This window comes from Lasioglossum baleicum, chromosome 12 (genome assembly GCF_051020765.1).
Source record: "Lasioglossum baleicum chromosome 12, iyLasBale1, whole genome shotgun sequence".
Taxonomy (NCBI): domain Eukaryota; kingdom Metazoa; phylum Arthropoda; class Insecta; order Hymenoptera; family Halictidae; genus Lasioglossum; species Lasioglossum baleicum.
The window spans coordinates 12,232,019-12,259,274 of record NC_134940.1 but is presented as its reverse complement, the minus strand read 5'-3'; the positions used below and the strand labels follow the sequence as shown (position 1 = coordinate 12,259,274).

Genomic DNA, 27,256 nt, shown 5'->3' with positions numbered 1-27,256 from the left:
TTCTGGTGTTAACACTATTAATGTTTGTCTTGTAGAAAAATTGCGAGAAGCATCCATGGCTGATAGACCCGGGGTCCAACCAGTACCTGTACGTGAAGATGCAAGGGGTCCTAATGTCGAACACCACGAACAAATGCACGACCAAAAATCGCATCGTGGTACACGTCGGGAACTCGGCCCCTAAATCGGTGTGTCCGAGACCTCCGTCGGAGATGAAACACCATGTTGTAGAGGTGTTCAGCGACGGCTGGGCCGTCAGCGGCGACGCCATTTTCCCGACGCCGGGCCAGGACCCTGTTAGAACCATCGCTGTGGAATTCATCATGAAGGAACCGGATTCTTACACTGTCACTTGGCTCGAACTAACCAGAAGGTAACGTTCAAAAACTCCGCGATATGGCCACACAATTGTGCTCAACATTTTCAGATCAATTTTTGGTCATAGTTTCCAGAGGTAGCTAACTATGCTAGTAGGAGTTCGCATCTGGAAACATTTGAACCCTTATGTAGTCAACCCAAACGTATAGATTATTTAAAACCTTTTGTATCTAACATATTTGTACAAATTCTGTTTTTAATACTATACATGAATATAGCAGCGAGCAAAGAATGAACATTCGGAGAAATTTTGTAATATTTTTAGAGAAACATTGTCAAATTGTTGAAAGAAATGTAATAAATGGGTACCCGGAAACACGATTGACTACATAAGGGTTAAGGGGGCCTTTTCCAGCAGACGACGCTCGCGCGTGAACACTCACATACCGCTAGAGTACACTCACACACCGCTAGACCGCGTCTACGTACGCGAGGATTGCAAGGGTCCGGGATTCCACTTCTAATTTCTCGATAATGCAAAGACGGGATTTTTTAGTAGTCAAAATCGCTAGATGAAAGATCGATCTAGTGCGATGTTTGCTTCAAAAGTCGTTCTTTTACGTTTCCGAGCAATGATTTTGCAATATTTGTCTGCATGTTGCCCGTCAGATGGCGCTGCAGTCACGCCGGCGTACTAGCCTCTCCGACGGGCAACATGCAGCCAAATATTGCAAAACCATTGCTCGGAAACGTAAAAGAACGGCTTCTCAGGCAAACAGCAGACTAGATTGATCTTTCATCTAGCGATTTTGACTACTAAAAAGCCTCGTCTTTGCATTATCAAGAAATTAGAAGTGGAATCCCGGACCCTTGCAATCCTCACGTACGTATACGTGGTCTAGCGATGTGTGAGTGTTCACGCGCGAGCGTCGTCTGCTGGAAAAGACCCCTTTAACAATGAAAACGAGCATCGAAATAAATGCAGACGGCGCCATAAGACAGGCCAAGATAACAGTCCACCGTGCAATCATGTTCGCAGGCCATCGGTGACGTCGTCGGCGGGTCTGCAGATGCCTCGGGACTGCGAGCAGCGTTGTCCCGAGCTGGACGCGTGCATAAACGCGTCGTTATGGTGCGACGGGATCTCTCACTGTCCTTCGGGCTACGACGAGGCGTTGAAGCACTGCTCGATGCTGCTGCAACTTCCCCCGCTGCACCTTGCCCTAGGTCTCCTCGGCATTCTGACGATCCTCGCGGTGATCTGCATCGTGATCTGGCGGATCTGCCGGCAACGAACCAACAGGTCGATATCCCAGCACCGGTTGAAGAGCATCTCCTCGGAGACGGCGATCATCGACGGCAAGGAAGTGATATGCTGACACAGCGACAGTTCTGTGCGGTACGTGGAGGTCGACCGTGTGACCACCGTGTGACGATCATGGGTCATGCTTGTCGGCCGCCGTGGCGGGTACACCCTGAGGATGCTGCTACCGCTCTTGTTGTTGCTGCTGTCATCCTGAACGGGACGAGGCCATGGCGACCGCCGACTACTCCGCGTAACGCGCAGAACTGCTTCGAGACACCGGGTCCACGACCCGGACATCATGCACGGTGGTTCTCTGCTCGATGACTCGGATCCGAGCCCTCCTGTCCCCTCTATAGAGGTCCAGATCGTTTCAGCGACCTCTCTGCTGTCTGATTTTCTTCGATCGCCTTTTCAGCTATCCACGTAGCCGAAGGCGGACTCTCTTTCGAGCTGATTTAGGGAGCTAGCTGATCATCGGGATATTGGTGTTCTTAGTTTTCGACCGAAAGAGGGCTGGGTTTTGGTGGAGGATTATTTGAGGACTTGAGAATTTAGTCAGAGGAAGTTGTAGCACTGTTAAGTACTCGGAGCTTGACAAAGATGAAGCTTCCTGGTTCAGAAAATGTTTTCAGTTCAAAACAAATGGATGTTCGATTACTGACATCTTCTGTAGACCTTTGCCTTCTAGTCTAAAAGGAATCGGTATCTTTCTGGGTATGGGATGCTTCAGGTTGACTTGGTGACCTAGCTAGATCAAGTTCCAGCACTGCCAAATGCCCAAAGATTGACAAAATTAAAGCCTCTTGGCTCAGAAAATGTTTTCAGTTCAGACAAAGTGGATGTTTGATTGCTGATCTCTTCTGTAGACCTTGGTCCCTTGGTATGAAAAGAATACGGTGGCTTTCTTAGCCTTGCAAGCTTCAGGTTGACTCAAGGACCTAGCTATATCAGGTTCCAACACTGCCAAGTACTCAAACATTCGCAAATTCAAAGCCTCTTTGTTCAGAATGATTTTCTAGTTCAAATCAAATGTAGGCTCGATTGCTGATCTCTTTTTTGGACCCAGGTCTTTGGTCCGAAAGGACACTCTGGGAGGGGCAGGACCCGCTAAGGATTGGAAAGCTTCTTAAGCATGTGTGTTGGACACCCTCTTTCCAACTTCGAACAATTACAACACGCATCACTGTTTCTATTAGGTTATCACATATGAAATATCCGATAACGTTACTATTGCAAATCGGACATCGAACATTTCCTGTGTAACAACCTATTAGAGGGTGCAGACTGAGGATGCTCAAAAAAATTCTTTTTGTAAAACGTATTTCCACAGAAGACTTCTAGGGAGCTGTTGAGTTCAAGGAAAAGCGATGTTAATCTCGTTTCCCTTTGCATAATCAAACTAACACGTCGCTTTTAAGTATGCCAAAGCCCAGACATGTCCAAGCTTCCTCCTCTCGACGAACGCCTTCATTAAGGACACGAGAGGAAAAAAAAACACGTTGCCATTTCTTTCATATGTGGGTGACACAATTTTCCGTCTATTCTTGAAAATTAATTTCGTTCATAATACAGTTCGAAAAGTAGTGAGTAGGATGTTGTGCATTTATGTATGACAGAAATGATTAAAAAAGAATTAAAGAATATCAAATGTGTTAGTCTCAGCTTATTGAAATCAATGTGAAACAAGAAATAAATAATTATTTAACTCCTGCCTCTTACAATTGACGCGATTTTTATAATGCGTGTAATCGCTAATCATGAATCGCTGAACCAAGTGGGGAGCCATCTTGAACATGCCTGGGCCGGTCATAGTCTATCTATCAGTTCGAACGACTCTCGTCAGCGAGAGAAGGTGTCGAGTTGCTTCAACGAGGACAATAAGTAATAGATCCTAGGTAATATCGTTTCGCTGGTAGTGGTAGCTTAGCGCTGACACCGTATCACAGTCGATCTTGCCTCGATCGATCGCGTCTTTTCTGATCTTCGACGGAGATTATGAAGTTGGGAGTCTAGAGGAGCGATCTATGGGGGTTGGATCGTCGACGCTGGCAACCGGGAAGCCTGAAACTCCGTTGGACCTCGTGCTAGATCGGGAGAGGACGCTGTCAAAAGAGGATCCGAGTGATCGAGCAGGGGACGAGCAAGGAACTCGCACTAGTCATTCAATCGTTCGTCGAGCTTCTCGACGGGGACACGATTTTTAGCACGAGCCAACTGACTGCTGGCCTCTCAATCTTTCTCTCTCTCTTTTTCTCTCTATCTGTCCCTATCTCTCTCCTCTCTCTCTCTCTCTCTCTCTCTCTTTACTCTCTCTTTCTCCACTCTGTTTTTAAGCGCGGAAAGATCCTCTGTACTCGATGCTCGGTCGACGAACCGAGCATTCGCGCGACGTTGTTCAGGTGAACCAGGCCGTTTCCTTTGAGAGCGACGCGGGCCGAGCCTCCTTGTTCCTTTGTGCGATAATAGATCCTCGAGATCAAACGGCCACGAGGGGGGATCTCGAGATCATCCAGCGAAGGACACGCTTCGCAGCTCTCTCCGCGCGAGAGACACCCCGTTCTCCTCTCCTTTTTCCATTCGTCCCTCGGTTATTACCGTTCGAGATTGGTCCCCGAGTCGCTCCAAACGGCTACTTCCGTACACAACCAGGGAATCTGTTCAACTACAACGTACAACTCCATGAAATCGCATGAAACATAATAGAAAAGAATGTCAATCGATTCCTCGTGCAAACATGAACAAAATTTGTGCAATACGATTTTTTCCTCCGAGACTTCGTTTCCGAGACAATCGAGCTTCTAAACTGGTCCAATGATAGCGCTACAGTGTACGTTGGAGGCGGACCGCTGCGTCGCGCGCAGCCGGGTCACGTGACTCCTGTTCAGATTCGAATCAGCGCGGGAGCAATCTTCGAGCTCGATTTACTCGAAAATAAAGCATCCGCCGGAGAAATATTTTTACGTATTTTCACACGGAGAATCGACTCGCGCTGGTTTCAACTATATTTTAAGCTAATTACTGCGCTCAAGCTAATTTTTACGTCGAGGACGATCGACCACGTCGCTCCGAGAGGAAACGGACGGCACTTGAAACTAGAGACACTGACCAAAAAGCCGTTTCGAGTGATTACCGTATAGACGACTTATAAATACTTGTGCTAGCGAAGTAAGACTCCGGGAGTTAAACGCGATTATGAAACGAAACGAAACGAATCGAAACGAACGAACGAACGGACGAGAGAGCGACAAAGGCGTGTGGGGGAAGAAACAGAAAAAAAATGGTAGAACCTATGGTAGCCTGAAATTATGTGATATATATAAGAGAAAAAAAAATGATGTTTTCCGCGGAGCTGTGCTCCCATTTAAGAATTGTTACACCCGGCCCGGAGGGCGCACACACACACACACACACACATGTACACAAGGTCGACGAGGATACCGAGGCCGTGGATCGTCTCGATCGATCCTGGATCAACAACAAGGCGACAGACCGCGTGCGTCGTCACTTGTACACCTTGTTCATACTTGTACATAATTATTTAACTATTTGTATCGGGCAACGATCTTTGGGCACGCGTCTCCGTTCGCGCGTGCCATCTTCTTGCGTTCGTCCGCCATCTTGTCTCGCGGTTATTCAGTGATCTATGCGATTTTCTGTTCGAAAACGTTGATTTCCTGAACGTTCATTGTCTGTACAAAGCTTGCGGGCTGTTTCGGGTTTCGAAGATGAAGGGGAAACAGTTTGATTTCGTTCGAATCGGTTTCTATCAGTGTTATCGCGAACGGAGACCTGTACAGAACCGCTTTATTACTAGATAAGCATAGAAGTCGATGGATAACAGGAACGAAGGCGCGAGAAATCAAAGAAGGGAGAAAAAAACGTTGAAAATAAGCAAAAACAATGCAGAGACGAGCCGCTGCCAGCTAGCCGGAAGCACCGCCATCGTTTTTCTCGCTGTTTTCACCGTGCACGCAACGACATTTACGCGGAAACAGACGGGGAAACGTCCGCGAACGAGAGCCATCAGTCGAACCGTGATGATCCATTCGAAATACCGACCCTCCATTCTTATACGTTCACGAAAGACAATCGTTTCCGAGGCAACTGTCTCGCTTTTCCACTTGATTCGTTAATTGCGTCAGACAAACTGCGCCGACGGTGCAACAATCGCTGCGAAGACCGCTGGAACCACCCTCCATTCTCTGTAGACAACTGGAAACCGTTTCAATCGAATATTCGATCGTAACAGTTCCCAAAATGCACTGGGACTCGAAGATTCAAAAACTATGTTCGAAAGTCTGAAAAGTACAAAATTCGAAAGCTAGCAAATTCAGTGAAGTGCAAGAACTTGTGGATCCAAAAGTATTAGTAGAACTCAAAAGCATCTGAATGCTCGAGAGAGAATGAGAAAGCTGAAAAACTAGTTAAAAGATTTAGATCTTTCTGACAATTTAATTTCCGAGCTCAAAAGTGAAAGAGTTTGGAGCCCCGTGGAGTACAAGATGGCGTCGGAGGGAGGTTCCACGCGCAACCGATTTCGCCCTTGCGAGAAGACTTGTCTTTCGCCGGCGTGTTCATTCTCGTACGGTTAATTCGCTTGACGCGACGCGACGCGACGTCCTGATTTCGTACAAAAGGAAAGAAGAAAACGGTGTTGCTCAGACATGCAACGAAACAATAAAAGCGCTTCGCGATGTATGTTGCGTTCCGGGGGACCAACGGCCGATCGTTCAGGCCTCAGAGTTCCGCAGAGTTCCCACAGAAAAATCGAGCAAAACGAGCCAAAAAACGAAGAAAAAAAGAAGAAGAAACACAGAGAAAAAAAAACTGTTCGGTTCGCCCGCGTGATTCCGTTCCGGCGTGAATCCAAATCAAAGTTCTCACGTGCCGCACGATCCAAGAGAATCGAAGACTGAATCGCTTTCTTGTCGATCTAACGAGGACGCTGATCCTTCCTGGAAACCGGGACTCAAATTTCACTGCCACACTTCGGTTTGTTCGTATGTTTCCGATTCATTTCCGACCAGTACAAAAGAAAACGTCACGTGATTAGTTCTATATATATTCGAGGATCGCTCGACATAATCAAAAGCAATGATAACGCTAAGGGTGACTACGTGTGATCAATTGTTTCGATCGTTCATTTTTTCATGCCGAACAACGAGGGTCGAGGGAAGAAAAAACACACACGCATAAACATGGCGAGGGGAGCGGGAGGGATACAGTTCATTTTTTGTCGATCGTTTACGTAAAAAGACGATGGACTAGGTGCTCAACAATCATCTCAGAAGGTTCATTTATTTGTATAGGATTATTTCTACGGAGCAACGCTCGGTTCGATCGAGTAATCAATGAATAATTCGAGGTTTTCGAATACTCCGCCGGACGAGTCACCAGCAGTGGTTCTCATTTCCTCGAGTGTCAGCTTGCTTAAGTTAAACCGTGCCCGATGTTCGTGCGCGTTTGCGGCTTACAATTCTCTTGCAATATTCAGGATTTCGTTAATATCAGAGCGGAACGACGCGCACGAACATCCTCGTGGTTTTACACTCGACGAGACCCCCAGCAATGGCTGCACGAAATTCCGCCTCACGCTTCGTTGCCAACGATGATTTCGCGTGCACACCCGAGCAAATACTCTCACCGATACGAATACTTTGCCACAGAACGCTGCCACGGACATTTCTCAGGTAATTTCGCAACATCATCTAAGCCTCGGTACGCCATTTCCTTTAAATCACTACTGCCACCAAGATGGCTGCGAACATGGCCATCCTCGATAACTGAAATTCCAACGAGACAAATTTTTCGAATATTTTGGGTGATAATGAAAATTGATGTTACAAGATATAAGTTGCTTTAGCAGGGACGCCATGTTGAAATGTCTTGCGAAATTAGCTTGGAAAATTGGTCCGGACGATTCGAGAGATCGTTCCGCGATTAGGGTGAACTCAAACGATACATTTACATACCGCCGATCCACGAGAAATTATCGTCGATTAGAGGATCGTAGGGTCGAGAAGGGTTGATTGAAACGCGAGCCGCACAAAGGTCTCCATTTTGTATACAGTGCCACGATGCAACCCGATGTAACAACGATACAGGCGAAAGGCGAACAGCAGAGAATCAACATGCACGGTTAAAATATTCGTTTGTTGGACTGTGTGCGGGTGCACGATGGAGGTGAAGGGTTCGCTGGAATTTGTTTAGGGTGGTTTCACACTTGTGCGAATTACATTGCATCCTCTGCCGAAGGAAAGTCATCCTTTCATCGAATGAAAGTGGCTGCAAGTGGATAATGGTATTGTAAAAAGGATTAAAACCGAAATTAGGAGCTGCATCAATTTGCTACTCAAAGAATGCAGGAAACGGAGAGCTGTTATGTATTTATAACAACAAATGAGTAGCTGCAATTTGAAACAGTCGGAAAATTAAGAGAATTATGGAGTTTCATTATTAGATTGCGGATTTTATGCATTTGTGACAAAAATGGGTACGTACAATTTAAAACAATGGAGATATTAAAAAGATTTAAGGCCACCAGTGTATTAGTTTCACCTTAATCAGATAATTAAAAGAAGAATGAAATTGTTATTTGGCTCCTGTGTTTTGCAATCAATGGAAACATTTTTTATTTTGCATAAAGATCCGCAGTCTACTCATTATATTAGTTTACTGAAATTATGGAGTGAAGAAACAAAATTGTATGTCTTGTAATTGATGCAGAACATTTTTCCAGTAACAGATTTGTCCAGTGACCTATCTTAAGCTGAAAAGACGTAAAATATATAAACTGTTTCTATTGAAAAGATGTGGCTCAAGGAGCAGAAAAATCGCTGTTCGCGATGCAACAGTTTGATGCAAGTGTGTAGCTAGCTGCATCCAGTGTGCAAACACGACGGCGTAGTGGCCCCGATGGAATTTATTGGCGAACCTTTATTGACATCGTGCATGACAAACGTGTTTGGGCAAACAATCGCGCCATCCACCAGAGGACCGTGTAAAGAGCAAACTTGCCGACATGTTCGCAATATGGCCGCTGCACGAACTTCCGGCGTGTCTCCCTTTCTGCTCGCAGAACTCGTTGGCTCGGTGAGTGCGAACCGACACGATATTTCCTGCGATACGATTCTAAATGATTAAAAAAAAAGCGACGATATAAATGATAAAAAAGAAAACGAAGAAACTGGAGGCTACTGTATCCACTAACTCGGGAACTAATTAGAGTAATCCTCGAGCGAGACGAATCCGCGCTGCGACCCGGAGACGAAACGGTCGATCAGGATGCTCCATCGTCGTTATACTGATCCCGAAGATCACTCGACCGCGATTTCCACCGCGAGTGCAGCGTGCATGTACATAATTAAACTGGAAATGGGTCACGGACCGGACCGGACCCGATTGTAAATAAAACGTAAAACTGTACACGTATGAATTTTAAACTAATTCTAGATCACGATCTAAGTTATCTGAATAACTAAAACCGTAGACGATTTAGAGCGTTACTAATTACGATTGTAAAACCATATCCATGGCCGCGCCGCCACCGGTGAGGCTCTGGTAATTCTCGCGAGATGTCGAAAGTATACTCGATTCTGACCCTTCAGTCTCCAGTTCAGTATTTGATATATCTGATTTCGACCAATTTCTCGTTCGAACGTCGGCTGACCGCCGCGCCGTTCAACGAAATTCGTTTGCCGAGTAAACACATCTCTTCGCGGGGTGACTTTTCGGACGGTTTCGCGAGGATTGGCAATCTGGTGTCTCGCCGATCAGATTCTAAGGAAGAGCGGGAGCATAGTGAACGTAACGACCGAACGATCTTGTCGCGCCGGGCGCGTCGAATCGACGAAATCACGATCCCATTGGACTGCGGACTTCTGCGTGAAAAGAAAACGTTTCTTCACCGATTCCATCTCCGTTCCGTTCGCAATTCTTGCATCCTGGTGTGCTCCATAAATCGTTCGAGTCCGCAGTTCAACCATGAGTCGCTGAATCGTGAACACCAATGAACTGCACAAAACGATTAAGTTAATCATTCACGAGGTGGAAGAACGAAAAGTGAGAAGAAACTCGGAAGAGCGGAGGAGACAACGCTGAAAAAGAGTTCGGAAGTCATCGATTGACACGCGTGCCATTCATCCTGGAGCTGCTCGCGAAATGGAAGCCCAGACTCCATTGATTTTTGAATTGTTTCACTTTTTATAATGTTTTTATATTGAAGCGCAATTTCGAATCGAAAGCGAATATTCAATTCTAAAACTAACTTTGTAAGGGAAGTTAAGCTAACAAGGTGAGAGCAGGCGTGATCAATTCGGTCGCGCAGAACTCGTCCGGTGTCCGAAACTCTTCCAGAAGACTGCCGAAAACGCTTATTGTCTCGAACGCCTCGGCGTTCCGCAATAATCATCGTTTCGAACGATCGAATAATTTTAAATTTACCGCCGCCGCGAGGCGAGCGTCACGTGCCGACCGTCGGTTCGTCTGACAGCGACGTTACCGACAGGTAGTCACGCCGATAAGCGAAATTCCTGCATTATCCGCAACGCGAACCGAAATCCTTTGTTTCCATGCGCAACTTCGATTCGAAGTATGTAATTGTTTATATTCATCCGCTCGAATCGTCCAGATCGCATTGTGTTCGAAACAATCGAAGACACGGTCAGCGGTTCGTGAATCTTGAGAATCATTCTTTTAGAATATTTTTTCGCATTCGCACAGCGTACCATGTTTTTTCAACGAGACAAAACACTCGATGCATCGAGACTGATCGAGACCCTGAAATTCTCTCGGTTCCTGACGCTGATTTATTACTAGATTGCAGTCGTTATACAGGCTGTGCGATTGTAATTTTACTAGGCGAAATACCCTAGCCTTCTAGATGCATCGACTTCAGATATTTGTTTCAATACAATCGCGTAGATGCGTAACAGCTGCAGTCTAGTTAATAGAAACAACAATGAAAATGCCTGTAACAGGAAATCTTTCCACGTGAATAAATTTTGCGGTGAACGTATAGTAAGGAATGGGTTCGACAATAACACACGTTGCACACACACACCGAAATACATGTATACACGCAAACGTAGGACGGTTATGTGTTTGTCAGGTCGACGACACGTATAGTTACTTTTGAACCGCTCATAATGTTTATTTAGTATCGTTTCTGTGACGTGAAATGGGAAATAACGACTGCAGCGAGATAATCAGTCACTGTTGGTTAATTACTTTTAGTAAAAACCGTGTCGCTCGACCTGGAGAATTTTTGCGAGATGATTGATAAGAGAACAATAGGGGATCGACCACCGCCAGACGTAAATCTCAAAGAAAACCTCCGGATACATGCTCACACGACATGCATATAGTTACTAATTATACCATTATTGATTACCGATTCGAATATCGAGTATGCGACATTTTTAATAAATTATTTTGAAGATTGCTCGAGGCGTTTGTTCTTCTTGCCCTACCGCATTTCAGTCGTTTGGCTTATAAGATATGATTTTTTTCAGAAATATTTGAACAACCCGCGTGAACTGTACTAGTCATTTACCTTAGCCAATCGTAGCTAGTCACGTACAAATGTCACTAGATAGTGCTCTGGTTACATAACCTCGTTCAAATTCAGTTCACGAATTTCAATATCCTAGGGTTCTCACATAAATAAATGATTCTAATGTATAATTTTTGATTTAGATTGCCATAAGGGCAGATTTTATGATTTCTCTGCGACATTTCTAAAATCCTGAGATGGGAACTCAATGTTTTTGGAACTGTTCCAATTGGAGGGTAATTTCAAATTGATACGAATACTGCAGATTTAGTAAACGGGATGACATTTCTCTTACTTTATTTCTTCTACTTTATTTGAATAATAATTAAAAAATACACACACAAGTTACAGTAACAATTGGTGTTAATTTCATGGTATATTGCACTGAAAATTCGTAGCGGAGCCGTGCAGACTCCTCGAAAACGGGGATAGAGTGAAACAATTTTAGGAAGAAATAATTTATTATTTAATCTGATTAGTCACGCATTAAAAACGACGAAGGCAAGAAAATGCTGTTTGATTTACACAAATATACAGTAGAGGGTTACTTAACTGATTCGAAATACGCGTGCAGTTGCAAATACCTCACTAATAAGACCGCATATTTTTTTTCCTCGTTATCTGGAAAACGTGTACTCACTCACTCATTACATGCACACACATACATACAAATATCTAGAGCCATAGTTATCTAATTACGCCGTGTGTTTCTTTCCTTTTTTTCCATTTTTCTCAGCAATATTAATCAGAAGCGGTACGTACTAGAGTAGTAAGTACACCGGTGAGATGCGTTAAGAATACTTCGAGACGCAACGAACGTTCCAACACGCCGAAAAAACAAAGATGTAGAACCGTCGGAATGTACCTTAATATAAGATAATATCCTTTACAGAGATCACAAATTCCCCGCGGACCCCGCATCGCATGCGCGTAATTCACGTTTTGAGTTGGACAATTACTAACATAATAAGTTAATTAATCCTCCGAATTTCATCTCTCTCTTTCTCTCTTTCTCTGCTCGAACTAATTACACCGTAACACGCGTCTGCGTCGTCGTATTGCGTTGGAAGTACAGCTCACCGACAGTTCGTTATCAAGGACCCTGACACGAACGCATGCCACTCGCTATAAGTCGGCAGTAGTTTTTTAGAAAATGCTATTTTCGTGGAATAACATTCGCCAAATCCCGTAACACTGTTTTTTTTCGTATACCACACCGGCGGTGGTAAAAAGAAAAAGAACAAGCTGTCGCTCGTTCCTCGGTAATGTACATAATTCTCGCGTCACTCCTACTTTTTTTACAATTCTCGTCGTATGACTAGAAAAACATTTTTAATCCTGCTTCTCCCGTGCGACCGTGCCGTTTGCGTTCGCAGACTCGTCCTCCATCTGTCGATTCCTCGCTTGTTGTCGTAACTGGGCTCTCTTCAAACTGGTCATTAGCTGACTGGACTGATACAGCCAACTGGCCTGACGAAACAATATAATTACACACGAGGTTGTATTATTTCATCCGATACGTAGACGGTTCTTATAGATTTTGATGTCCTGAAGACACGTTCGATTTTGCGAATTTTTTTCGTTTCAACTGTGGACGATACACGATCATTTCTTGCACAGAATGATTCTGCAGACTTGCATGTTATGCGAGTTCTGAACATCAATATCTACGAACTAAAATTTGTTGGAAACTATTATCTCTTGCACACTTACAATCATTATCATACAGTTCATCAAAATAGGCACGGAGAACACTACAGATATGAAGAGCCCATTCGAGTCGAAGCACTGCTGCTTCGAGAACAACCTGCTCAAGTAACAAGGACATTGTTTCATTGTTAAGACAATTATTCCTACACGAACATACTTACATCCAATTTGACGCAGCCATTTCGTTGATGCTTTCAGAGAAGTACACCAAAAGTACTGAAACAAGGACATGCTTACAGTGTTCTGCGTTTGAATGATACTGCGGAGTACTTACACAGGGCCAAGAACAGCATGATTTGAAAGTTGGCATGGTTCCGTGTCATCACAGCAGTCATAGTAATAGCAACGTGAAAAGTCAGTAGGAGCGCAAGCCACGGGTCCCTCCATTCGATCTGTAACAGTTCACAGTTCAGTGTGTGCGTGGCTCAATAAAGGTGCATTATATAATGGCATAAAAAGAATAAAAATCGAGGCAACTGGATGCAACGGTTTCGTTCAAGGGAAAAAAACAAAAAAGTCATTAAATTCCGAAGGACCTGCGAGGCACATACTCGTAAATTTCTCTAATGATGATTTATTTCGGTACCGCAGAATGCGTCATCACTCGAATCGCGAATCCGGCAATACGGAGGGCCGGCTAATTGTAAGACAACCGCAAAAACAAACTAAAAATCCGGACGGCAAAAGAATTGGTGTGCCGCGTTGCAAGCGTTGTAAATAGATTTCGCGTCAATATATAACCGGCCAGCGTAATCTCGACGACGCGTCTACGGCTGTTACTGGCAAAAAACGGAGAAATATCAGCGATATGGTAACGATCATCGAACGGAGATTGACATGTGCGCTAGTGCCTCCGCATTGACACTATTCCGCCGGCTCTGCGGAAAATGAAAGTGTCGTAAAAGGAGTGCGTCGCCTTTCTCTCTCTCTCACTCTCTATGTATCTCTATCTACCTGTCCCTGTTTCGATCGTGGTTCGATTTAATTACCACAGACTGGCTAGATAGAATATTACGCAGCGGGGGCGGATTAATGGGCGGAAAAGAAGAAGCAGAAATGATGGGGACTCACGCTCTGCAGGAACGGCAGGATACCGTCGATCGGGGATTTCAGCAGATCCTCCTCTGACATCGTGTCGCTGACGAGACGGCCGGTCTGTTTGTGAAAAAACTGCACATCCGCGAAAAATACTTTTGGGCCGCACAGCGCCCTTGCAGCGGCTTCTTACAATCCGCTTGGGCTGCTCGCGAGGAAGAACGAACGGACACCGAGGAGACACCGATATGTAAATCAATGTAAATGGTCCGCGGCGGCACACAGGAAAAACAAATATCGCACTATCGCGGTGGATAGCAAGCGATCCTTCTCTATTCACCGTTCGCTCCGTCCTTCTCCGGGCACGCCACACATACACACTCAAGACAGTGTAGTGGTAATGTGGACTACGTGGTCCGGGTGCGGGGAGGACACATGATGACACATACACACGCGATTCGATTCGAGTAAGTTCGAGAGTCGATACAGGAGGGCTCGTGCAGGCTCGTGGCTCGTGGAGAATTCCTTGCGGTGCTCGCCTGCTCGCTGGTACTCGTGGCTGTTCGTTTCACGCTCGCGGTGACGTAATTGTGAGACGTTCATACTTTGATATACAATTCGCGAGAATGTTTATGCATCTATACAATAAAGCTGCAGAACGTGTTACGCTTTTCATTTCAACGAATTCGAAGTGTTCTAATGCTTGTTGCATCCCAAAACAATTGATTCCTGCCGATTTTCCCATAAGAATCATTTCTTCCGGAAAGTGTCGAAATAGCGCCAATTGACGTATGGCAAAACGCTCAAAGTGGTAGTCGAACGGTACCGACAGGGGGTCATTTTAGTAAGGCAGTAGTGGCGACATCTATGCGGAGCCGGCAAAAATTTTTACCTTTTGATTATCTCGTCACCGACGAGATCGTCGGTGCCCCTGTGTTATTCAGCCGGACAGTAACCGGGCGCGACGGGCGCGGGGATAACGTGGAACTTACAGTGAACTGAAATACCACATCGCTAAAAGTTCTACCACCGACGAGATACGCGTCAAGTATTAGAAGAAGAATGATATAGTATAGAATGCTCACATTACCCATTCTGTAATTGCATTATAATACTATCACCGACGAAATACTATCTCGTCTCTTTACCTAAATAGAACCAGACGATATATGACATTGTTCACGCCCGGGGCAAATCAGCTTGGATAATACATATATTTTGATCTGAAGGAAGAAAATTGCAAAATGTTGTGAAACACATATTTATTAAATGTGCAGCTATTAGCTCGATATTATCCTTTATTCATAAGAGACTAGAAGTTCTTACAAATAAAGGATAATACCGATTGCCCAGGTCTCACCACGAGGAGGTTGCTGCACGAGAGACCCGAAAGGGAGTCAGAACGAATGCAATATTCCTTCTGCCTCCCTTTCTTACAACGATGGAATTATACTAAATTACGCACGCAAGTCGAGCAATTATCGCGGAGCAAAAGGTGTGAATCGGAGAAGAAGTCTCCGATTCAGGGGGGGATCGAAGGCGAATCAGGCAGAAGGCTCTGATTCTTTCAAAGTAAAAAATAAGAGCGAACCAGAGCAGAAGGCTCTGGTTCGAAGGTGACGCGGCGCGTACAATGCTTGCAGTGCAGCTCCGGTCAGAGCCGATACCTGACGTGTCCTCAACAAGAGGAATGGACAGTGAGAAGTGTTCAAACGTAACACCATCTCTCTGCCAACTACCTGCCACCAGGCAACCCATTGCGTTGAGATGACGTGGGTAGGATGACGAACAGAGAATTTCTCTGCCAACTACCTGCCACCAGGCAACACAATGCGTTGAGATGACGTGGGTAGGATTACGAACAGAGAGAATGGCAATACGAGTGAACAAGTCTCAATGAACCAACCCACTCAATGTATCGACGCCGAATACTGGCTCCAACCGGACTGGTACATACAAGCAAGGTCCGACACAGCAGAAGGCTGTGTCGGAATCAAGAAAACGAGCAAAGTGAATTTAAGGCAATAATTACTCGACATATTTAAAACGACGATATACACTCTTAATAACTAACGCACGCAAGTCGATGGAATTATACTAAATTACGCACGCAAGTCGAGCAATTATCGCGGAGCAAAAGGTGTGAATCGGAGAAGAAGTCTCCGATTCAGGGGGGGATCGAAGGCGAATCAGGCAGAAGGCTCTGATTCTTTCAAAGTAAAAAATAAGAGCGAACCAGAGCAGAAGGCTCTGGTTCGAAGGTGACGCGGCGCGTACAATGCTTGCAGTGCAGCTCCGGTCAGAGCCGATACCTGACGTGTCCTCAACAAGAGGAATGGACAGTGAGAAGTGTTCAAACGTAACACCATCTCCCTGCCAACTACCTGCCACCAGGCAACCCATTGCGTTGAGATGACGTGGGTAGGATGACGAACAGAGAATTTCTCTGCCAACTACCTGCCACCAGGCAACACAATGCGTTGAGATGACGTGGGTAGGATTACGAACAGATAGAATGGCAATACGAGTGAGCAAGTCTCAATGAACCAACCCTCTCAATGTATCGACGCCGAATACTGGCTCCAACCGGACTGGTACATACAAGCAAGGTCCGACACAGCAGAAGGCTGTGTCGGAATCAAGAAAACGAGCAAAGTGAATTTAAGACAATAATTACTCGACTTACTCGGGTGCGGCCTATCGGCGATTCGGGTACCCCGGGGACGCGACTCCCCGTACTCACTCACGGATGCGGCCGTGAGTGAGCCCCTGGGGGACCTCCCTCGGCGAATAAAACTACAACTTCGTGGTACGTCCTCTTCTTGGTGTGTCCTCTTCTTGGTGTATCCTCTTCTTGGTATGTCTTCTTCTTGGTATGACTTCTTCTTGGTGTATTCTAGCTGAAACAGACTAATAATATAGTTAGACATAACAATACATAACCCTGCACACGAGTGCAAACCTAATACCCGCTCACGAGAGCCAAACTAATACCAGCTCACGAGAGCCAAACAAACCCCGCACACGAGTGCGAATCTAACCAGCTCATGAGAGCCAACCTAATACCAGCTCACGAGAGCCAAACTAATACCAGCTCACGAGAGCCAAACAAACCCCGCACACGAGTGCGAATCTAACCAGCTCATGAGAGCCAACCTAATACCAGCTCACGAGAGCCAAACTAATACCAGCTCACGAGAGCCAAACAAACCCCGCACACGAGTGCGAATCTAACCAGCTCATGAGAGCCAACCTAATACCAGCTCACGAGAGCCAAACTAATACCAGCTCACGAGAGCCAAACAAACCCCGCACACGAGTGCGAATCTAACCAGCTCATGAGAGCCAACCTAATACCAGCTCACGAAAGCCAAACTAATACCAGCTCACGAGAGCCAAACAAACCCCGCACACGGGTGCGGCCTATAGGCGATTCGGGTACCCCGGGGACGCGACACCCCGTACTCACTCACGGCACCATCCGTGAGTGAGCCCCTGGGGGACCTCCGATCGGAGGAATACCAATTTCAGACAAGATATGAAAATGTTTCGAAGCGGGACTTGTGAAAGTCCCGATGCAAAAAATTGGAAATACAGAAATACAAATTGTCGAGATCATTGATTGAAATAACGAACTCAAGGCGGGCCAAGGGTAAACGCAGAAAGCATTGATGTACCCTCGGCCGACAGCAAGCTACCTCAAAGTAAATTCACATACAATTTAATGAAATACATATGTTTCTATATCTCGCAAGTCTTAAATTCTAGTACACAATCTTATCGAAAATTGTACATGTGCAATGTGCAGCTATTAGCTCGGTATTATCCTTTATTCATAAGAGACTAGAAGTTCTTACAAATAAAGGATAATACCGATTGCCCAGGTCTCACCACGAGGAGGTTGCTGCACGAGAGACCCGAAAGGGAGTCAGAACGAATGCAATATTCCTTCTGCCTCCCTTTCTTACAACGATGGAATTATACTAAATTACGCACGCAAGTCGAGCAATTATCGCGGAGCAAAAGGTGTGAATCGGAGAAGAAGTCTCCGATTCAGGGGGGGATCGAAGGCGAATCAGGCAGAAGGCTCTGATTCTTTCAAAGTAAAAAATAAGAGCGAACCAGAGCAGAAGGCTCTGGTTCGAAGGTGACGCGGCGCGTACAATGCTTGCAGTGCAGCTCCGGTCAGGGCCGATACCTGACGTGTCCTCACCAAGAGGAATGGACAGTGAGAAGTGTTCAAACGTAACACCATCTCTCTGCCAACTACCTGCCACCAGGCAACCCATTGCGTTGAGATGACGTGGGTAGGATGACGAACAGAGAATTTCTCTGCCAACTACCTGCCACCAGGCAACACAATGCGTTGAGATGACGTGGGTAGGATTACGAACAGAGAGAATGGCAATACGAGTGAACAAGTCTCAATGAACCAACCCACTCAATGTATCGACGCCGAATACTGGCTCCAACCGGACTGGTACATACAAGCAAGGTCCGACACAGCAGAAGGCTGTGTCGGAATCAAGAAAACGAGCAAAGTGAATTTAAGGCAATAATTACTCGACATATTTAAAACGACGATATACACTCTTAATAACTAACGCACGCAAGTCGATGGAATTATACTAAATTACGCACGCAAGTCGAGCAATTATCGCGGAGCAAAAGGTGTGAATCGGAGAAGAAGTCTCCGATTCAGGGGGGGATCGAAGGCGAATCAGGCAGAAGGCTCTGATTCTTTCAAAGTAAAAAATAAGAGCGAACCAGAGCAGAAGGCTCTGGTTCGAAGGTGACGCGGCGCGTACAATGCTTGCAGTGCAGCTCCGGTCAGAGCCGATACCTGACGTGTCCTCAACAAGAGGAATGGACAGTGAGAAGTGTTCAAACGTAACACCATCTCTCTGCCAACTACCTGCCACCAGGCAACCCATTGCGTTGAGATGACGTGGGTAGGATGACGAACAGAGAATTTCTCTGCCAACTACCTGCCACCAGGCAACACAATGCGTTGAGATGACGTGGGTAGGATTACGAACAGAGAGAATGGCAATACGAGTGAACAAGTCTCAATGAACCAACCCACTCAATGTATCGACGCCGAATACTGGCTCCAACCGGACTGGTACATACAAGCAAGGTCCGACACAGCAGAAGGCTGTGTCGGAATCAAGAAAACGAGCAAAGTGAATTTAAGGCAATAATTACTCGACATATTTAAAACGACGATATACACTCTTAATAACTAACGCACGCAAGTCGATGGAATTATACTAAATTACGCACGCAAGTCGAGCAATTATCGCGGAGCAAAAGGTGTGAATCGGAGAAGAAGTCTCCGATTCAGGGGGGGATCGAAGGCGAATCAGGCAGAAGGCTCTGATTCTTTCAAAGTAAAAAATAAGAGCGAACCAGAGCAGAAGGCTCTGGTTCGAAGGTGACGCGGCGCGTACAATGCTTGCAGTGCAGCTCCGGTCAGAGCCGATACCTGACGTGTCCTCAACAAGAGGAATGGACAGTGAGAAGTGTTCAAACGTAACACCATCTCCCTGCCAACTACCTGCCACCAGGCAACCCATTGCGTTGAGATGACGTGGGTAGGATGACGAACAGAGAATTTCTCTGCCAACTACCTGCCACCAGGCAACACAATGCGTTGAGATGACGTGGGTAGGATTACGAACAGATAGAATGGCAATACGAGTGAGCAAGTCTCAATGAACCAACCCTCTCAATGTATCGACGCCGAATACTGGCTCCAACCGGACTGGTACATACAAGCAAGGTCCGACACAGCAGAAGGCTGTGTCGGAATCAAGAAAACGAGCAAAGTGAATTTAAGACAATAATTACTCGACTTACTCGGGTGCGGCCTATCGGCGATTCGGGTACCCCGGGGACGCGACTCCCCGTACTCACTCACGGATGCGGCCGTGAGTGAGCCCCTGGGGGACCTCCCTCGGCGAATAAAACTACAACTTCGTGGTACGTCCTCTTCTTGGTGTGTCCTCTTCTTGGTGTATCCTCTTCTTGGTATGTCTTCTTCTTGGTATGACTTCTTCTTGGTGTATTCTAGCTGAAACAGACTAATAATATAGTTAGACATAACAATACATAACCCTGCACACGAGTGCAAACCTAATACCCGCTCACGAGAGCCAAACTAATACCAGCTCACGAGAGCCAAACAAACCCCGCACACGAGTGCGAATCTAACCAGCTCATGAGAGCCAACCTAATACCAGCTCACGAGAGCCAAACTAATACCAGCTCACGAGAGCCAAACAAACCCCGCACACGAGTGCGAATCTAACCAGCTCATGAGAGCCAACCTAATACCAGCTCACGAGAGCCAAACTAATACCAGCTCACGAGAGCCAAACAAACCCCGCACACGAGTGCGAATCTAACCAGCTCATGAGAGCCAACCTAATACCAGCTCACGAGAGCCAAACTAATACCAGCTCACGAGAGCCAAACAAACCCCGCACACGAGTGCGAATCTAACCAGCTCATGAGAGCCAACCTAATACCAGCTCACGAAAGCCAAACTAATACCAGCTCACGAGAGCCAAACAAACCCCGCACACGGGTGCGGCCTATAGGCGATTCGGGTACCCCGGGGACGCGACACCCCGTACTCACTCACGGCACCATCCGTGAGTGAGCCCCTGGGGGACCTCCGATCGGAGGAATACCAATTTCAGACAAGATATGAAAATGTTTCGAAGCGGGACTTGTGAAAGTCCCGATGCAAAAAATTGGAAATACAGAAATACAAATTGTCGAGATCATTGATTGAAATAACGAACTCAAGGCGGGCCAAGGGTAAACGCAGAAAGCATTGATGTACCCTCGGCCGACAGCAAGCTACCTCAAAGTAAATTCACATACAATTTAATGAAATACATATGTTTCTATATCTCGCAAGTCTTAAATTCTAGTACACAATCTTATCGAAAATTGTACATGTGCAATGTGCAGCTATTAGCTCGGTATTATCCTTTATTCATAAGAGACTAGAAGTTCTTACAAATAAAGGATAATACCGATTGCCCAGGTCTCACCACGAGGAGGTTGCTGCACGAGAGACCCGAAAGGGAGTCAGAACGAATGCAATATTCCTTCTGCCTCCCTTTCTTACAACGATGGAATTATACTAAATTACGCACGCAAGTCGAGCAATTATCGCGGAGCAAAAGGTGTGAATCGGAGAAGAAGTCTCCGATTCAGGGGGGGATCGAAGGCGAATCAGGCAGAAGGCTCTGATTCTTTCAAAGTAAAAAATAAGAGCGAACCAGAGCAGAAGGCTCTGGTTCGAAGGTGACGCGGCGCGTACAATGCTTGCAGTGCAGCTCCGGTCAGAGCCGATACCTGACGTGTCCTCAACAAGAGGAATGGACAGTGAGAAGTGTTCAAACGTAACACCATCTCTCTGCCAACTACCTGCCACCAGGCAACCCATTGCGTTGAGATGACGTGGGTAGGATGACGAACAGAGAATTTCTCTGCCAACTACCTGCCACCAGGCAACACAATGCGTTGAGATGACGTGGGTAGGATTACGAACAGAGAGAATGGCAATACGAGTGAACAAGTCTCAATGAACCAACCCACTCAATGTATCGACGCCGAATACTGGCTCCAACCGGACTGGTACATACAAGCAAGGTCCGACACAGCAGAAGGCTGTGTCGGAATCAAGAAAACGAGCAAAGTGAATTTAAGGCAATAATTACTCGACATATTTAAAACGACGATATACACTCTTAATAACTAACGCACGCAAGTCGATGGAATTATACTAAATTACGCACGCAAGTCGAGCAATTATCGCGGAGCAAAAGGTGTGAATCGGAGAAGAAGTCTCCGATTCAGGGGGGGATCGAAGGCGAATCAGGCAGAAGGCTCTGATTCTTTCAAAGTAAAAAATAAGAGCGAACCAGAGCAGAAGGCTCTGGTTCGAAGGTGACGCGGCGCGTACAATGCTTGCAGTGCAGCTCCGGTCAGAGCCGATACCTGACGTGTCCTCAACAAGAGGAATGGACAGTGAGAAGTGTTCAAACGTAACACCATCTCTCTGCCAACTACCTGCCACCAGGCAACCCATTGCGTTGAGATGACGTGGGTAGGATGACGAACAGAGAATTTCTCTGCCAACTACCTGCCACCAGGCAACACAATGCGTTGAGATGACGTGGGTAGGATTACGAACAGAGAGAATGGCAATACGAGTGAACAAGTCTCAATGAACCAACCCACTCAATGTATCGACGCCGAATACTGGCTCCAACCGGACTGGTACATACAAGCAAGGTCCGACACAGCAGAAGGCTGTGTCGGAATCAAGAAAACGAGCAAAGTGAATTTAAGGCAATAATTACTCGACATATTTAAAACGACGATATACACTCTTAATAACTAACGCACGCAAGTCGATGGAATTATACTAAATTACGCACGCAAGTCGAGCAATTATCGCGGAGCAAAAGGTGTGAATCGGAGAAGAAGTCTCCGATTCAGGGGGGGATCGAAGGCGAATCAGGCAGAAGGCTCTGATTCTTTCAAAGTAAAAAATAAGAGCGAACCAGAGCAGAAGGCTCTGGTTCGAAGGTGACGCGGCGCGTACAATGCTTGCAGTGCAGCTCCGGTCAGAGCCGATACCTGACGTGTCCTCAACAAGAGGAATGGACAGTGAGAAGTGTTCAAACGTAACACCATCTCTCTGCCAACTACCTGCCACCAGGCAACCCATTGCGTTGAGATGACGTGGGTAGGATGACGAACAGAGAATTTCTCTGCCAACTACCTGCCACCAGGCAACACAATGCGTTGAGATGACGTGGGTAGGATTACGAACAGATAGAATGGCAATACGAGTGAGCAAGTCTCAATGAACCAACCCTCTCAATGTATCGACGCCGAATACTGGCTCCAACCGGACTGGTACATACAAGCAAGGTCCGACACAGCAGAAGGCTGTGTCGGAATCAAGAAAACGAGCAAAGTGAATTTAAGACAATAATTACTCGACTTACTCGGGTGCGGCCTATCGGCGATTCGGGTACCCCGGGGACGCGACTCCCCGTACTCACTCACGGATGCGGCCGTGAGTGAGCCCCTGGGGGACCTCCCTCGGCGAATAAAACTACAACTTCGTGGTACGTCCTCTTCTTGGTGTGTCCTCTTCTTGGTGTATCCTCTTCTTGGTATGTCTTCTTCTTGGTATGACTTCTTCTTGGTGTATTCTAGCTGAAACAGACTAATAATATAGTTAGACATAACAATACATAACCCTGCACACGAGTGCAAACCTAATACCCGCTCACGAGAGCCAAACTAATACCAGCTCACGAGAGCCAAACAAACCCCGCACACGAGTGCGAATCTAACCAGCTCATGAGAGCCAACCTAATACCAGCTCACGAGAGCCAAACTAATACCAGCTCACGAGAGCCAAACAAACCCCGCACACGAGTGCGAATCTAACCAGCTCATGAGAGCCAACCTAATACCAGCTCACGAGAGCCAAACTAATACCAGCTCACGAGAGCCAAACAAACCCCGCACACGAGTGCGAATCTAACCAGCTCATGAGAGCCAACCTAATACCAGCTCACGAGAGCCAAACTAATACCAGCTCACGAGAGCCAAACAAACCCCGCACACGAGTGCGAATCTAACCAGCTCATGAGAGCCAACCTAATACCAGCTCACGAAAGCCAAACTAATACCAGCTCACGAGAGCCAAACAAACCCCGCACACGGGTGCGGCCTATAGGCGATTCGGGTACCCCGGGGACGCGACACCCCGTACTCACTCACGGCACCATCCGTGAGTGAGCCCCTGGGGGACCTCCGATCGGAGGAATACCAATTTCAGACAAGATATGAAAATGTTTCGAAGCGGGACTTGTGAAAGTCCCGATGCAAAAAATTGGAAATACAGAAATACAAATTGTCGAGATCATTGATTGAAATAACGAACTCAAGGCGGGCCAAGGGTAAACGCAGAAAGCATTGATGTACCCTCGGCCGACAGCAAGCTACCTCAAAGTAAATTCACATACAATTTAATGAAATACATATGTTTCTATATCTCGCAAGTCTTAAATTCTAGTACACAATCTTATCGAAAATTGTACATGTGCAATGTGCAGCTATTAGCTCGGTATTATCCTTTATTCATAAGAGACTAGAAGTTCTTACAAATAAAGGATAATACCGATTGCCCAGGTCTCACCACGAGGAGGTTGCTGCACGAGAGACCCGAAAGGGAGTCAGAACGAATGCAATATTCCTTCTGCCTCCCTTTCTTACAACGATGGAATTATACTAAATTACGCACGCAAGTCGAGCAATTATCGCGGAGCAAAAGGTGTGAATCGGAGAAGAAGTCTCCGATTCAGGGGGGGATCGAAGGCGAATCAGGCAGAAGGCTCTGATTCTTTCAAAGTAAAAAATAAGAGCGAACCAGAGCAGAAGGCTCTGGTTCGAAGGTGACGCGGCGCGTACAATGCTTGCAGTGCAGCTCCGGTCAGAGCCGATACCTGACGTGTCCTCAACAAGAGGAATGGACAGTGAGAAGTGTTCAAACGTAACACCATCTCCCTGCCAACTACCTGCCACCAGGCAACCCATTGCGTTGAGATGACGTGGGTAGGATGACGAACAGAGAATTTCTCTGCCAACTACCTGCCACCAGGCAACACAATGCGTTGAGATGACGTGGGTAGGATTACGAACAGAGAGAATGGCAATACGAGTGAGCAAGTCTCAATGAACCAACCCTCTCAATGTATCGACGCCGAATACTGGCTCCAACCGGACTGGTACATACAAGCAAGGTCCGACACAGCAGAAGGCTGTGTCGGAATCAAGAAAACGAGCAAAGTGAATTTAAGACAATAATTACTCGACTTACTCGGGTGCGGCCTATCGGCGATTCGGGTACCCCGGGGACGCGACTCCCCGTACTCACTCACGGATGCGGCCGTGAGTGAGCCCCTGGGGGACCTCCCTCGGCGAATAAAACTACAACTTCGTGGTACGTCCTCTTCTTGGTGTGTCCTCTTCTTGGTGTATCCTCTTCTTGGTATGTCTTCTTCTTGGTATGACTTCTTCTTGGTGTATTCTAGCTCAAACAGACTAATAATATAGTTAGACATAACAATACATAACCCTGCACACGAGTGCAAACCTAATACCCGCTCACGAGAGCCAAACTAATACCAGCTCACGAGAGCCAAACAAACCCCGCACACGAGTGCGAATCTAACCAGCTCATGAGAGCCAACCTAATACCAGCTCACGAGAGCCAAACTAATACCAGCTCACGAGAGCCAAACAAACCCCGCACACGAGTGCGAATCTAACCAGCTCATGAGAGCCAACCTAATACCAGCTCACGAGAGCCAAACTAATACCAGCTCACGAGAGCCAAACAAACCCCGCACACGAGTGCGAATCTAACCAGCTCATGAGAGCCAACCTAATACCAGCTCACGAGAGCCAAACTAATACCAGCTCACGAGAGCCAAACAAACCCCGCACACGGGTGCGGCCTATAGGCGATTCGGGTACCCCGGGGACGCGACACCCCGTACTCACTCACGGCACCATCCGTGAGTGAGCCCCTGGGGGACCTCCGATCGGAGGAATACCAATTTCAGACAAGATATGAAAATGTTTCGAAGCGGGACTTGTGAAAGTTTCGATGCAAACAATTGGAAATTCAATTCAACAGTCAGAAGACCAATCATAATTCTGCACATGAGTGCGAATACAACCAGAGAACCAGCTCATGAGAGCAATTGTAATCCTGCATACGAGTGGGACGCTCAAAATGTAATTTTTATAAAGAATAAAATTGATAAATTTGAAGAAGACTCAATAGTCTTCATTGAAAGTCTCGATAAAAATTTCAAAAGTATGAAGGACGAGTTTAAAAAGACAAAAGAAGTTTTGAAAAATATTAGTAAACAAACTTACCGTTGTTCCTTGAATTGACAGTTGAAGGTAGGCCAGGGTAACTGTAGATGACCTCTAGTCCACCTCTGGTCCACCTCTGGTCTCTCCGGTTCTCCTGGCGCTCCTGGTCACGCAGCACGTCCGCTCACCCCGCTTCCCCCGCCCCGACTGACTGACCACCGGTGAGCTCTCGCCGATCTGCCGAGCTTGAACGGCACCCCCCACTCCGCCGAATATCGATCGATGTCGATCGCCGTGACAATTATTGAAAAATTTATTATTTCCAGCTGGTTAATGTTTATAACAATTCTATTTGACAGCGATGCCCACAAGCAATCCCTTGGCTATCTGACCACCTAATTTTTTAGTCAAAGTGGCTAATAGTTTTCGTGATACGTAATAACTTTTAAACCATGAACATTCGCACGCATTAATTTATTCGATACAATTCACAGATAAATTTATTATATCTGGCTGTTTAATGTTTATAACAATTCCTTTTTCTAACGATGTTAACGAGCACTCCCTTGACCACCTTCCCATCTAAATTTTTCGTAAAAATAGACAATAAAACTCGAAATATAGAATAACTTTTAAACCATGAACATTCGCACGCATTAATTTATACAAAATTGATTTTTATTATATAGAAGATAATGCCATGAGACATTTATTAATTCTAGCTACATAATTAATGTTTATAATAATTCCTTTTGCCAACGACGTGGACAAGTTCTCTTATCTTAAAAAAATAACTATAATCCCGCACACGAGTGCGAAAACAACCAAAGAAGCAGCTCACAAGAGCAATTATAATCCTGCATACGAGTGGGACGCTCAAAATGTAATTTTTATAAAGAATAAAATTGATAAATTTGAAGAAGACTCAATAGTCTTCATTGAAAGTCTCGATAAAAATTTCAAAAGTATGAAGGACGAGTTTAAAAAGACAAAAGAAGTTTTGAAAAATATTAGTAAACAAACTTACCGTTGTTCCTTGAATTGACAGTTGAAGGTAGGCCAGGGTAACTGTAGATGACCTCTAGTCCACCTCTGGTCCACCTCTGGTCTCTCCGGTCCTCCTGGCGCTCCTGGTCACGCAGCACGTCCGCTCACCCCGCTTCCCCCGCCCCGACTGACTGACCATCGGTGAGCTCTCGCCGATCTGCCGAGCTTGAACGGCGCCCCCCACTCCGCCGAATATCGATCGATGTCGATCGCCGTGACAATTATTGAAAAATTTATTATTTCCAGCTGGTTAATGTTTATAACAATTCTATTTGACAGCGATGCCCACAAGCAATCCCTTGGCTATCTGACCACCTAATTTTTTAGTCAAAGTGGCTAATAGTTTTCGTGATACG

General features: G+C 46.1%; 2 protein-coding genes across 2 annotated transcripts in view; one reads left to right on the top strand and one right to left on the bottom strand.

Moving 5' to 3' along the window:
- LOC143214446 (uncharacterized) overlaps nucleotides 1-11,066 on the top strand; it is a 142,227-nt gene extending 131,161 nt beyond the window's left edge. Inside the window, exons 13-14 of the mRNA XM_076435527.1 lie at nucleotides 36-373; nucleotides 1,358-11,066. Coding sequence (XP_076291642.1) covers nucleotides 36-373; nucleotides 1,358-1,697 — 678 coding nt within the window. The 3' untranslated portion in view covers nucleotides 1,698-11,066. The remainder of the gene's footprint in view (nucleotides 1-35; nucleotides 374-1,357) is intronic.
- Nucleotides 11,067-11,619: 553 nt separating this feature from the next.
- Tmem18 (transmembrane protein 18) lies at nucleotides 11,620-14,634 on the bottom strand. Its single transcript, XM_076435528.1, has 5 exons — nucleotides 13,959-14,634; nucleotides 13,162-13,279; nucleotides 13,049-13,103; nucleotides 12,891-12,984; nucleotides 11,620-12,647 (listed from the first exon to the last, which is right to left on the bottom strand). Exons 1-5 carry the CDS (start codon nucleotides 14,016-14,018, stop codon nucleotides 12,510-12,512), a joined length of 465 nt encoding a protein of 154 aa, XP_076291643.1. The 5' UTR covers nucleotides 14,019-14,634; the 3' UTR covers nucleotides 11,620-12,509.
- Nucleotides 14,635-27,256: the final 12,622 nt, after the last annotated feature.

Coding starts and splice junctions, on each gene's coding strand:
- Tmem18 (XM_076435528.1), bottom strand. CDS start 14,018: ATGTCAGAGGAGGATCTGCTGAAATCCCCGATCGACGGTATCCTGCCG. Junction 13,280..13,958: donor TCCTGCCGTTCCTGCAGAGC/GTGAGTCCCCAT, acceptor GAACTGTTACAG/ATCGAATGGAGGGACCCGTG. Junction 12,985..13,048: donor ATGGCTGCGTCAAATTGGAT/GTAAGTATGTTC, acceptor TTACTTGAGCAG/GTTGTTCTCGAAGCAGCAGT.